The following is a 13,552-nucleotide window of genomic DNA, read 5'->3' as shown; positions in this document are numbered from 1 at the left end:
GTAAATTTCGGTGTTCCTCAAGGTTCCGTTTTAGGACCACTATTGTTTTCAATATATTTGACCTCTTGGGGATGTCATTCAAAAACATAATGTTAACTTTCACTGCTATGCGGATGACACACAGCTGTACATGTCAATGTAACATGGTGAAGCCCCAAAATTGCCCTCGCTAGAAGCCTGTGTTTCAGACATAAGGAAGTGGATAGCTTCAAACTTTCTACTTTTAAACAAAACAGAAATGCTTGTTCTAGATCCCAAGAAACAAATAGATCTTCTGTTGAATCTGACAATTAATCTTGATGGTTGTACAGTCGTCTCAAACGAAACTGTGAAGGACCTCGGCATTACTCTGGACCCTGATCTCTCTTTTGACGAACATATCAAGACTGTTTCAAGGACAGCGTTTTTCCATCCACGTAACATTGCAAAAAATCAGAAACTTTCTGTCCAAAAATGATGAAGAAAAATTCATCCATGCTTTTGTTACTTCTAGGTTAGATGACTGCAATGCTCTACTTTCCGGCTACCCGGATAAAGCACTAAATAAACTTCAGTTAGTGCTAAATACGGCTGCTAGAATCCTGACTAGAACCAAAAAAGTTGATCATATTACTCCAGTGCTAGCCTCCCTACACTGGCTTCCTGTTAAGGCAAGGGCTTAACAATCTCTTCAGTGGGTCATATGATTGAGTGTAGTCTGGCCCAGGAGTGTGAAGGTGAACGGAAAGGCTCTGGAGCAACAAACCACCCTTGCTGTCTCTGCCTGGCCGGTTCCCCACTCTCCACTGGGATTCTCTGCCTATAACCCTATTACAGGGGCTGAGTCACTGGCTTACTGGTGCTCTTCCATGCCATCCCTAGGAGGGGTGCGTCACTTGAGTGGGTTGAGTCACTGACGTGATCTTCCTGTCTGGGTTGGCGCTCCCCTTGGATGGGCCGTGGCAGAGATCTTTGTGGGCTATACTCGACCTTGTCTCAGGATGGCAAGTTGGTGGTTGAAGATATCCCTCTAGTGGTGTGGGGGCTGTGCTTTGGCAAAGTGGGTGGGGTTATAGCCTGCCTGTTTGGCCCTGTCCGGGGGTATCATCGGACGGGGCCACAGTGTCTCCTGACCCCTCCTGTCTCAGCCTCCAGTATTTATGCTGCAGTAGTTTATGTGTCGGGGGGCTAGGGTCAGTCTGTTATATCTGGAGTACTTCTCCTGTCTTATCCGGTGTCCTGTGTGAATTTAAGTATGCTCTCTCTAATTCTCTCTTTCTCTCTCTCTCTCTCTCTCTCTCTCTCTCTCTCTCTCTCTCGGAGGACCTGAACTCTAGGACCATGCCTCAGGACTACCTGGCATGATGACTCCTTGCTGTCCCCAGTCCACCTGTCCGTGCTGCTGCTCCAGTTTCAACTGTTCTGCCTGCGGCTATGGAACCCTGACCTGTTCACCGGACGTGCTACCTTTCCCAGATACTCAGATACCTGTCTCAGATACTCTTAATGATCGGCTATGAAAAACCAACTGACATTTACTCCTGAGGTGCTGACTTTCTGCACCCTCGACAACTACTGTGATTATTATTATTTGACCATGCTGGTCATTTATGAACATTTGAACATCTTGGCCATGTTCTGTTATAATCTTCACCCGGCACAGCCAGAAGAGGACTGGCCACCCCTCATAGCCTGGTTCCTCTCTAGGTTTCTTCCTGGGTTTTGGCCTTTCTGGGGAGTTTTTCCTAGCCACCGTGCTTCTACACCTGCATTGCTTGCTGTTTGGGATTTTAGGCTGGGTTTCTGTACAGCACTTTGAGATATCAGCTGATGTAAGAAGGGCTATATAAATAAATTTGATTTGATTGCAAATGTTCCTAAACGCATGCAAAACAAATCGCTTCACCAACGTGAATCTTTGGCTGGGTCTTTTCCCCATTTATTAGCAGTAAAGACAAAACATATCAATAATTCCAAACAGACTAATTGAATTACTGTACATGCACAACACAGTAAATAAATAGCCTACACATCCTGTTTACTATCTCACATGCTCTGTGTAGCAGCATTCCTTAGATCTTAATAGCCTAATATATAATAATATATGTAATTTAGCAAACGCTTTTATCCAAAGCGACTTAGTCATGCATATATTTTACGTACGGATGGTACCCGGAATCAATCCCACTACCCTGGCATAGCAAGCGCCATGCACTACCAATTGAGCCAATTTCTGACAAGAGAATCCACCTGGGTGCATGTATTTGAGGATCAGTCTTATAATTGTTGCAGAGTTATGCAACTCTTTGCGTCTATGTGTGCATACGGGCATGCGCGTGGACACCGAGGAAGGCATGTATGCAATTTACTCAATGAGATATGAGACATTATTAATGTGACATGCAGGCCTAATGCAATACACTGCAGAAAGCAGATAGAAGATACATTTTCCCTTCCAGGAAGCAGTTGCACATGCAGACAAGGGATTCAATCAGGGTGATGTACTCCTTGAAGTCCACAGCGCCATCACCGTCGTGGTCTAGCATTGTCATCAGCTCACCCACGTCAGGACCACCCTTCTGCTCATGTAAATGTAATATAGGATCACAAGGAAGACACAATACATTAGGATTTCTGTATTTTGTTGTCATTCACACTGAATTGCTGACACTTCACTCATGTCAAGAGAACATAAGCAGGGGATTAGAACACAAGGAAGACACAATACATGAAGATTTCTTTACTTTGCTGTCATTAGTCCTAAATGAATGAGACTCCATGCAATATAGAATCAGTCAATCACAATCAAACTTTATTTCAAGTGCATTTTTTTATTAAAATCACAACACTTGACAATAAAAAGTAGTATTAGAATAGCATTCGCTGTCTCATGAGGGACCAGTTTCCCAAACATAGATTAAGCCTAGTCCTGGACTTTAAAGCTGGAATACTTCATTTTTGTTTCATTTGGTATGTATTAATTTGTGGATGTCATCACTCATTTTGTATATGTTACGAATTACAATTGGTATTATATGTTACAAGTTGCAAAACATACAATATGTTACAAATTTGCAAAAGTATGATATGTTACGAATTTTAGCTATGTGGCTAACTTCAGCTAGATCACTAACGTTAGCTAGGCTAGGGGTTAAGGGTTAGGGTTAAGGTTGGGGTTAAGTTTAGGAGTTAAGTTATAGGGTTAAGGTCAGTGTTAGGGGAAGGGTTAGCTAACATACTAAGTAGTTGAAAAGTAGCTAAAAAATAGTAAGTAGTTGAGGTGTTTCTAATTAGCTAAAATGGTAAAGTTGTCCGGGATGAGACTTAAACTCGCAACCTTTGCGTAGACAATCGCGTTATACGCCCACCAAAGCACCCTCCTTTGATTTTTGCCTTAAGTAACCATCTGTCTTATGTAACCATACCAAATGTAACATATCATTCTAAATGGAGCTTATCAGTCTTACGTACTGTCACGAACCCCGCTTCCTGAGTCTGTGTTTGCCTGTGTTTCTGTCCTGGAGTGTGTTTCCGGTGTCCTGGAACGCACCCTGTCTGGTTGCCAGGCAGATTAGCTTGTTGGGAGATCGATGTTCACCCGCACCTGTATCCCATCAGTAATCTGCACACCTGTCCTGATCATCACCTCTCCCCTTCAAAAGCTCTGACCTGACATCCATTCCCTGCCGGATCGTTAGCCATGAACAGTATGTTGTGCCATAGTATCAGCCTCAAGTTGGATAGAATTTGTTTTGTTGTTTTGTACGTCTTGCTTGCCTTCAACTTACCTCCGTTTGTTCTGTCTTCAGTTACCCACCCGGATCATTTACCCCATTCCCGCCTGGTCATCGGAGGATTCCGCTTCCCCATTGGATCTACCTATTTACTCCCATCAACTCACCACCGCTGCCCGCTACGCCACCTGGATGTATCTACCCACTCACATTCACTTGTAAATAAATACTCACCTTCTTCCTACTCTCCTTGTCCTGGTCTGCTTCTGGGTTCGATTTTGAAGAAACGTGACAGAACGATCCGGCCAAGGATGAACCCAGCGGACCTGGATTCCGTTTGCCATGCCATTACCCAGCAGGGGAAGACACTGGGACAACACAAGACGACACTACAGGAGATAGCGGGTGCAATCCAGAATTTATCTGCTAGCTTGACACAGATCCAGGATCAGCTCAGTTTGCCGGCGTTTCATTCACCACCTGTTTCACCCATCTCACCTGCCGTGTCTGATGCGGTTTCCTTCCGTGAACCCAAGGTACCGACGCCTGATAAATATGAAGGGGATTTGGGAAGATGCCGTTCGTTTCTTATGCAGTGTGGGTTAGTGTTTGATCTGCAGCCCCATTCTTACGCCACTGACAAGGCTAGGATAGCCTTTGTTATTGAACTGCTGCGTGGAAGAGCTCTGGAATGGGCTTCAGCCGTTTGGGAACGACAGGAGACCTGCATGGCTTCATACCAGGAATTCACGGGAGAGATGAGAAGGCTTTTTGACCATCCATTCCGAGGTAAGGACGCAGCTAAACGTTTGTTCACTCTTCGCCAAGGAGCTTGCAGTGTGGCAGACTTTGTGATAGAATTCAGGACATTGGCTGTGGAGAGTGGTTGGAATGAGGAATCACTACAAGCGGTTTTTTACCAGGGGTTGTCGGAGCAACTCAAGGACGAGCTGATCTCCTATCCAGAGCCTAGTGACCTAGATAGTTTGGTTACCTTAGCTATTCGGGTAGATAATAGAGTCCGAGAGAGAAGGAGGGAGAAGCAGTGGGGTCCATCTAATCAATCTGAGACTCGGTTACGATTCGGGTCAGGAAGTGGACCAGAACGGGTTGATCATTTTCCCTCACACGGGATTAGTGCAGGAGTCCTGCCGCCAGATCCTGAACCTATGCAAGTGGGGCGGTACGGGTTAACTAAGGACGAGCGCCAACGTAGACGTGAGACCAACAGCTGCCTCTACTGTGGTAGCTCGGGACATTACATCTCCGTTTGTCCTCAGCGCCCGTTAAACTGCTCGGCTCGTTAAGTTTGGGAGGTTTGTTAGCGAGCCAGTTTCAACCTCTCAAGAGCCCTGTCAGACCTCGTTTTCCTGCTACCCTCATAAATAAGAATCAGAGTTTAGCGATTAACGCTTTCATCGATTCAGGTGCCGATGACAGCTTCATTGATGCCGACTTAGTGGAACAGCTGGGGCTTTCCAAGGAGCAACTACCGGAAGCCATTGAAGCAACCACTCTGAACGGCAGTAGTCTGGCACGGATCACTATGAGGACCGAACCGGTTAAGATGTTGTTGTCGGGGAATCATTCAGAGGTTATTTCTTTTTTCATTTTGCCTTCCCCCCATGTTCCTCTGGTTCTTGGATACCCCTGGCTAAGAGAACACAATCCTTCGTTCGATTGGGTGACTGGTAAGGTGACTAGTTGGAGCATTGAGTGCCATGCTAACTGCCTCAGGACTGCCTGTTCTCATGCTGTCCCCAGTCGGGTCAGTGAGTCTGCTCCTCCTGATTTGTCCCTGCTTCCTGAAACATATCATGAGTTGGGTGAGGTGTTCAGTAAGCAGAAAGCTCAGTCACTTCCTCCCCACCGACCTTATGATTGTACAATTAAGCTGTTCCCTGGAGCTGCCTTTCCCAAGGGACGGTTATACATTATTTCTCGACCTGAGCGGGAAGCCCTGGAGACCTACATAAAGGAGTCTCTTGCTGCAGGTCTCATTCGTCCCTCATCATCTCCCCTGGGTTCTGGATTTTTTTTTGTGAGTAAGAAGGATGGCTCTCTTCGACCGTGTATTGATTATCGGGGGTTGAATGATATTACGGTAAAAAACAAGTACCCCTTGCCCTTGATGAGCTCCGCTTTCGATTCTTTACAGGGTGCTACTGTGTTTACGAAGCTTGATCTACGCAATGCGTATCATCTGGTTCGGATCAAAGAGGGGGACGAGTGGTTGACTGGATTCAATACACCTATGGGACATTTCGAGTACCAGGTGATGCCGTTTGGACTTTCCAACGCTCCAGCAGTGTTCCAAAGTTTGGTGAATGACGTGCTGAGGGATATGATCGGTCTGTTTGTGTTCGTTTACCTGGATGACATCCTGATTTTCTCCAAGGAGCTTTCCAGCCACATCCAGCATGTTAAACAGGTTCTGCAGCGGTTATTGGAGAACCGTCTGTTTGTGAAGGCAGAGAAGTGTGATTTTCACGCCCACACTACATCCTTCCTCGGGTACATCATCTCCAGGGGTGAGATCAAGATGGACCAAGAGAAGGTTCGGGCGGTTCGGGATTGGGCCCGGCCCGGTACGAGATTGCAGCTCCAGAGATTCCTGGGATTTGCGAACTTCTATCGGAGGTTTATCCATGATTACAGCCGGGTGGCCGCCCCTTTAACTGCTCTGACGTCTTGCACCAGAATATTCTGTTGGACTCCTGAGGCAGACCGAGCATTTCTGAACTTGAAGAGTCGATTCACCAACGCGCCGATTCTATCTCAACCTGACACTTCCCGTCAGTTTGTTGTTGAGGTGGACGCGTCTGATGTGGGGGTGGGCGCCATCCTGTCCCAGCGTAGCTCCACTGACGGTAAACTCCATCCCTGCGCCTTCTACTCTTGTCGTCTTTCACCAGCGGAGAGAAACTACGATGTGGGTAACCGGGAGCTTCTAGCTGTGAAGCTTGCCTTGGAGGAGTGGCGTCACTGGTTGGAGGGAGCGGAGCAACCGTTTGTGGTCTGGACTGACCACAAGAATCTGGCTTACGTGCAATCGGCTAAACGTCTCAACTCCCGTCAGGCCAGGTGGGCTTTGTTTTTTGGACGCTTCAATTTTTCCCTGACGTTCCGACCTGGGTCGAAGAACGGCAAAGCGGACGCCTTGTCCCGGATGTTCTCCAAGACGGATGAGAGTGGGGCCAAGACTGAGACGATTCTTCCCCAGAACCTTGTCGTGGGAGCCGTTACATGGAAGATTGAGGAGGATGTGATGGCGGCCCTTCGGACGCAGCCCGGCCCCGGTAACGGTCAACCCGGTCGGTTGTTCGTGCCTGAGTCGGTCCGTTCTGCTGTTCTTCAGTGGTCCCACGCCAGCAAGATAGCTTGTCACCCTGGCGTTGCTCGGACTATGGCGCTACTGCGCAGACGATTTTGGTGGCCTGCCATGGGAGAAGATACCCGGAGGTTTGTTGCCGCATGTCCTGTTTGTGCTCAGAACAGAAGTACCAATCGGCCCAGCTCTGGGCTTCTTCACCCCCTACCTATTCCTCGGCGACCTTGGTCGCATCTGGCCCTGGATTTTGTCACGGGATTGCCCCCTTCTGTTGGGAACACGGTCATTCTGACCATTGTGGACAGATTCAGCAAGTTTGCTCATTTTGTCCCTCTCTCCAAGCTTCCATCTGCCACGGAGACGTCCGAGATCCTTGTTAGGGAGGTTTTCAGGGTCCACGGATTGCCCAGTGACATTGTTTCTGACCGTGGTCCTCAATTTACCTCTGCTGTCTGGAAATCCTTCTGTTTGGCCATTGGAGCTACAGTCAGTCTCACTTCTGGATTTCACCCACAATCTAATGGTCAGGCGGAGAGAGCCAACCAGAAGATGGAGTCCACGCTGCGTTGTCTTGTCTCCTCTGATCCCACCTCTTGGTCATCTCAATTACCCTGGGTCGAGTATGCCCATAATACCCTTCCTTCATCTGCCACTGGGATGTCCCCCTTCCAATGCCTGTACGGATACCAACCTCCCTTGTTTCCTTCTCAGGAGAGGGATCTTTCGGTTCCTTCTGTCCAGGCCCACATTCGTCGTTGCCACCGGACCTGGCATCGGGCCAGGAAGGTTCTCCTTAGAGTTTCTGACCGGTAACAGATCCAGGCGAATCGTCGCCGTATTCCTGCTCCCGCTTACACCATCGGAGATAAGGTTTGGTGGACTACACGGGATCTTCCTCTACGGACTGAGTCGAGGAAACTGTCACCGAAGTTCATTGGTCCGTTTGTGGTGGAGAGAATCATTAACCCTGTTGTGGTCCGACTCAAATTGCCGGCAACGCTTCGAGTACACCCCACTTTTCATGTCTCCTGCCTCAAGCCGGTTCTCATCAGTCCTCTGTTGCCCCCTCCTCCTCGTCCTCCTCCTCCTCGGATGATCGGAGGTGGTCCTGCCTACACGGTGCGCCGCATAATGGATTTCAGACGGCGGGGTTGAGGTTTCCAATATCTCGTGGATTGGGAAGGATATGGTCCAGAGGAGAGGAGTTGGATTCCTCGGCGTCAGATCCTTGATGACGACCTGCTTCGTGACTTCTACCGCCTCCACCCTGGTGCTCTAGGTAGTCCGCCCGGTGGCGTTCGTCGGAGGGGGGGTACTGTCACGAACCCCGCTTCCTGAGTCTGTGTTTGCCTGTGTTTCTGTCCTGGAGTGTGTTTCCGGTGTCCTGGAACGCACCCTGTCTGGTTGCCGGGCAGATTAGCTTGTTGGGAGATCGATGTTCACCCGCACCTGTATCCCATCAGTAATCTGCACACCTGTCCTGATCATTACCTCTCCCCTTCAAAAGCTCTGACCTGACATCCATTCCCTGCCGGATCGTTAGCCATGAACAGTATGTTGTGCCATAGTATCAGCCTCAAGTTGGATAGAATTTGTTTTGTTGTTTTGTACGTCTTGCTTGCCTTCAACTTACCTCCGTTTCCCGCTACGCCACCTGGATGTATCTACCCACTCACATTCACTTGTAAATAAATACTCACCTTCTTCCTACTCTCCTTGTCCTGGTCTGCTTCTGGGTTCGATTTTGAAGAAACGTGACACGTACAGTAATAATACGAAATGCTCTGAGACCAGGTCGGCTCGATAGAACAACAGAATATGCACTGTATTTCCTTTTTTTATACCACATTGCTGTTTCCTCACTGCAGATTACATTTTTTTTTAAAGCATGCTCAATGGACAATCTTAATTGAAAGTGCTTTTTAGTCCAGGATGATAAGCTTTAATGGGGGTCTGGGAAACTGGCCCGAGTTGTTGCATTGACTCACCCCAGTTATGTTGGGCAACTCCTCCTTGATGAGGTTGGTTAGCTCTTTCTTGCTGAGGGTCTTAGCATCTCCACTGCAAGCGTGCTTGTGGAATGTCATGATGAGGGGTCCCAGGGAGGTTTCCAGGGGTGTGGGCTGTGCCATGGTGTCTGAGACTGACGGTGATCCTGGGGGTGGAAACTATTATAAGTAGACTACTAGGCAAGCAGCTTGCATTTGGAATGCCTTATGTTCTGCACAGGAATAAAGTAAGTAAGTAAAGTACATCATGTAAGTAAGCGCTTACTACATGCAGAATATCCATGATAAATTGATAACAGTTTACTCAGACCTATGATACCACACAGGTAACTGACATTTCAACTCGTGTTTCGAATAATGCATGTAAATTCATGTTGGCGCTATTTCAAATATTTTTCTGAAAAAGTAGTGTGGGTCTAGTAAAGAACCAAATAATTATGAACAGTACATCTTTAGGAAAGAATCATTAACAGTCACACAGCTGTACCCTATGTAGACGAGTGTTCAAAATGACACATGCATGAAGAATAATGTGTTGTTTTCAAAAGTATTTTTAAATTTAAATCAATTCCTGCATTCTACCCTATTGATCAATGTTATATTTTACGCTTCAGTCTAAGCGGCCGATTAAACAAGGAATATCCACACTGTAAAAAAAATCATGTTATTTTTAGGTAGGGTAGACAAGGGATGGTTATAACACTTTTTGCATTTTTGTTCATTTTTCTGAGATTGTTTGAGCTACTATATTCAAAATGAGATACGAACAACTTACATCTGTCTGCTACATATTTGTGTAGGTATTATCTCTCTAAATCAAACAGACACGGTGTGACTTTGTCTCAAATGCAAGGAGTGAAATGTTACAATTTACCCCACCTCCCAGGACAGTGGTAACAGGGCTTAGGGTAAAATGTAACAGTTTGAAAAATTGCATAAATCATGACATGCAACAAAATATTTAAGGTATTTTTTGAGAACATGAGAACAACATTGCCATGTTTAACATTTTGTGTGGCAGAAATAATAAAATAATAATACAAATCATAAAATGTGTATTATTTTTATGCTACATTAACTTTTTTGACAAAAACATGCGTGTGTGCATGTGTGTGTGAGGGTGAGTGAATGAGTGAGTTTGAGAAAGACAGAGCGTGTGTGTGTGTGTGTTGTACATGTTCATTCAATCAGAGTCACAGTTGGGACAGTGGTATGGTAGTCTTGGGATACAGGCTTGGTGGGCCCATCATTTATATTCCTACGACTGCACCCAGACCTCCTTAGGCTTGTTACAACTAACCATGACCCTTTGCAGTCTTCAGCTAGCTTAATTTTAGCTACATATTAAAACTCTAGCATTGCTGACTTACATAAAAAAATATCTACACACACTGGCTATAAACCTGATATACGTTTGGTGAATCAAACTACAAAGCAGGTGATACCATCTGCAAAAAAGTACTTTCTTACCTCAGAATCAGATTTGTGATAATAAAATCTATCACCGGGTCTTACTCCTTCACATGAGGGTTGAGGATTAAACAGCATGTGCACAGTTAGTCGTGATTCTAATTTGTTCCTGATTGAAGATATTGAGAGTGTTACAATCAACCCATGTTACATCCATCCCCGGTCTCCCCTAACTTACTGTCAGCCAGTTACCTGTAAGTTAGGTCTAAACTTTGCTTTAACAGTACAGGTAAATGGCAGACAGTATATTACCTTAAAAACAACAATACTTATTTCCCCCCCCTTTTTTTACAGTGCATGCTACGATAAAATACACTGATGTAGACCAGCAATTTGTCCAAATAGCCTACTTCAGCGCAAATTGCTGTGCAATGCGACGCCTGTCTCTCACCAGCTTGTTTTCCAGAACAGCGCATTTCTTACCTTCACCTGGAATCTAGCCGCCATGATAGGAAGGTTTCTTCCATGGTTATCGGAGCGATGCTCCCGGAGAGGATAGAAACTGAAGGGGGGGGGGGGGGGGATTTCTGCCCCGCCACAAGGAGGGGTGAGGGGGAGATTTGTCTGCATGCATCATCGTTAGCCTATAAAATGTCAGAGGCTATAACGGGAAAACAACAAAACATGTAAACACAGACAAAACACACACTGACACGACCACAGACACAGGCTACTCACGAACCAGAGCGTCCATCATTGAAGCGAGCGTTCAATCCGACTGTGCCTCCTTCGATGAATTACACATGATACCCCTACAGTTATCATAACAATAACAACAGGTGCCATAAAGGCAAATATTGCAAAATAGATATTCATAAATCCTGGAAGATCAGTTAATTTAGCTGAAGTAGGCCTTGCCCTAATAAGGAATCTGTTTTGCGCAGTAAGGTTGGAACTGGACGCAAGCAAGTAAGGCTATAGACTACATTATAGGCCTGCAACCCAATAGAAAAATGAAGCCAAATGGAAGAGAGAAAATACATTTGTAACGAAATCAAATGTAGACACAACGATCATCCGATCACAAAAATGTACAATTCCAAGTGCTGCCAGATGATGCGCTTGGGGGGATCCTCCCCGCTCAGACGTCTCCCACCCTTCCTTTACCGAATCGCATCAATTTTGGCAAATCTACCACGATTCAGGGGTTTCTGTCTCTGCTGTTGCTGGCTGGTTACACTGTAATATAATGGGGTGGGGGTAAACTGACTACATAGCCTGAGCATGTGTAGCCTAATAAAGTTAAAGTGGCCTCAATTACGTTGATATTTTAGGCTACAAAATAAATGACTGCTGTTCACCGGGGAAAAAACTGTGGGTTCGCCACTGTCAAGTGGGATTGCAAATATTCATCAACGCGTGCCAAAAAAAACGCTTTACAAACGTCGTTGGGTCTTTTGTCAATTTATTAACGGCAAAGATAACACATTTTGTAGCGATCCTCCAGTATATGAGCCATGTTACAATTCCGACCGAGTGACTTAACCCTATTAGTGCGAGGGTGTTTGCCTCTCAACCCAGGCATGCACCAGGGTGTGTTTGCCTTTCTCGTCCCTTCCCCGCCGTTCGGTACACTGGTATCAGAAGTGGGATTTCTATTGGAGAAGCAGTTTATGCCAAACTTCAAACTTCATGGTCGTTTTTCTACTTACCCAGAGTCAGACGAACGCAGGTATAGACCTACCATTTGAATGTCTCTGCATGCAGTTTGGAGATTATTGAAGTTAGCATATCCAGCCAACCCGTTATTTTAGCACAATTCCTGGAAGTCGCTAGCTCCTCCCAAAAGCAGGGGAACAGACATTCTAACTACTCCAAACATGGGTGATTAGACATTTATAGTCTTACAAAGCTATACATAGTCATTCATATTTTATACATTCGTTAATTTCACTGATAATCATGAAACGAGAGTCTACCCACTTCCCCATTATTTCCCGTTGTCCCCATAGAGATGTAGGCCTAGAGAGTTCGCTACGGTGTTTTTCAATGGCGCTGCCTGTGCGCTCACAGACGCCATACTGGGACAGGACAGATAGCCTACCACACTTTTGCTGATTTTGACAGAATTTCAGACAGACACACTCATTAATTTACTAGCATAACCAATGCAACCATGTTAATACAATTTGATCTCAACTATCCTTATAGTACAAGGAAATGGTGTCACCGCATAATATTATTATTACATATTAATTAGCCTACTGGTACATATGTTATTGACACAAACGTTTATTCCTTATAAATTCCTCATTCTACAAAACAAAAACCTTATTCACAAAGGTTGTGAAGTCCATGGAGAACAAGAGCACCTCCTCCCAGCTGCCCACTGCACTGAGGCTAGGTAACACGGTCACCACCGATAAATCCATGATTATTGAAAACTTCAACAAGCATTTCTCAACGGTTGGCCATGCCTTCCGCCTGGTTCACCATCTACTTTGCAGACAGAGTTCAGTGTGTCAAATCGGAGGGCATGCTGTCCGGTCTCCTGGCAGTCTCTATGGGGGTGCCACAGGGTTCAATTCTCGGGCCGACTCTTTTCTCTGTATATATCAATGATGTTGCTCTTGCTGCGGGCGATTCCCTGATCCACCTCTACGCAGACGACACCATTCTATATACTTCCGGCCCGTCCTTGGACACTGTGCTATCTAACCTCCAAACGAGCTTCAATGCCATACAACACTCCTTCCGTGGCCTCCAACTGCTCTTAAACGCTAGTAAAACCAAATGCATGCTTTTCAACCGCTCGCTGCCTGCACCTGCACGCCTGACTAGCATCACCACCCTGGATGGTTCCGACCTTGAATATGTGGACATCTATAAGTACCTAGGTGTCTGGCTAGACTGTAAACTCTCCTTCCAGACTCATATCAAACATCTCCAATCGAAAATCAAATCTAGAGTCGGCTTTCTATTCCGCAACAAAGCCTCCTTCACTCACGCCGCCAAACTTATGTAGAGAAATGCTATTTCTTATGTAGGTGACCAAACTATTGTTAATGGGGGGCTACAACTCAGAGTAG

At 46.0% G+C, this 13,552-nt stretch overlaps 1 protein-coding gene across 3 annotated transcripts; it reads right to left on the bottom strand.

Moving 5' to 3' along the window:
* Positions 1-1,892: 1,892 nt before the first annotated feature.
* Positions 1,893-12,221, bottom strand: LOC109907692 (protein S100-A1-like). Of its 3 annotated transcripts, none has more exons than XM_020505808.2 (3): positions 11,202-12,221; positions 9,033-9,199; positions 1,893-2,558 (listed from the first exon to the last, which is right to left on the bottom strand). In XM_020505808.2, the coding sequence occupies exons 1-3, from the start codon at positions 11,218-11,220 to the stop codon at positions 2,388-2,390; spliced, it is 357 nt and encodes a 118-aa protein (XP_020361397.1). In that variant the 5' UTR covers positions 11,221-12,221; the 3' UTR covers positions 1,893-2,387. The 3 variants fall into 3 exon arrangements, with proteins under 3 accessions (XP_020361397.1, XP_020361398.1, XP_020361399.1); XM_020505809.2 differs by having other exon boundaries at positions 11,206-11,896; XM_020505810.2 differs by lacking the exon at positions 11,202-12,221 and adding an exon at positions 10,947-11,050.
* Positions 12,222-13,552: the final 1,331 nt, after the last annotated feature.

The sequence above is a fragment of the Oncorhynchus kisutch genome, linkage group LG17, assembly GCF_002021735.2.
Source record: "Oncorhynchus kisutch isolate 150728-3 linkage group LG17, Okis_V2, whole genome shotgun sequence".
NCBI lineage: Eukaryota > Metazoa > Chordata > Actinopteri > Salmoniformes > Salmonidae > Oncorhynchus > Oncorhynchus kisutch.
Note: the sequence above shows the minus strand (reverse complement) of the source record. Positions and strands in the feature narration are given on the sequence as shown.

Coding starts and splice junctions, on each gene's coding strand:
- LOC109907692 (XM_020505808.2), bottom strand. Junction 2,559..9,032: donor AGTTGCCCAACATAACTGGG/GTGAGTCAATGC, acceptor TTACATGAGCAG/AAGGGTGGTCCTGACGTGGG.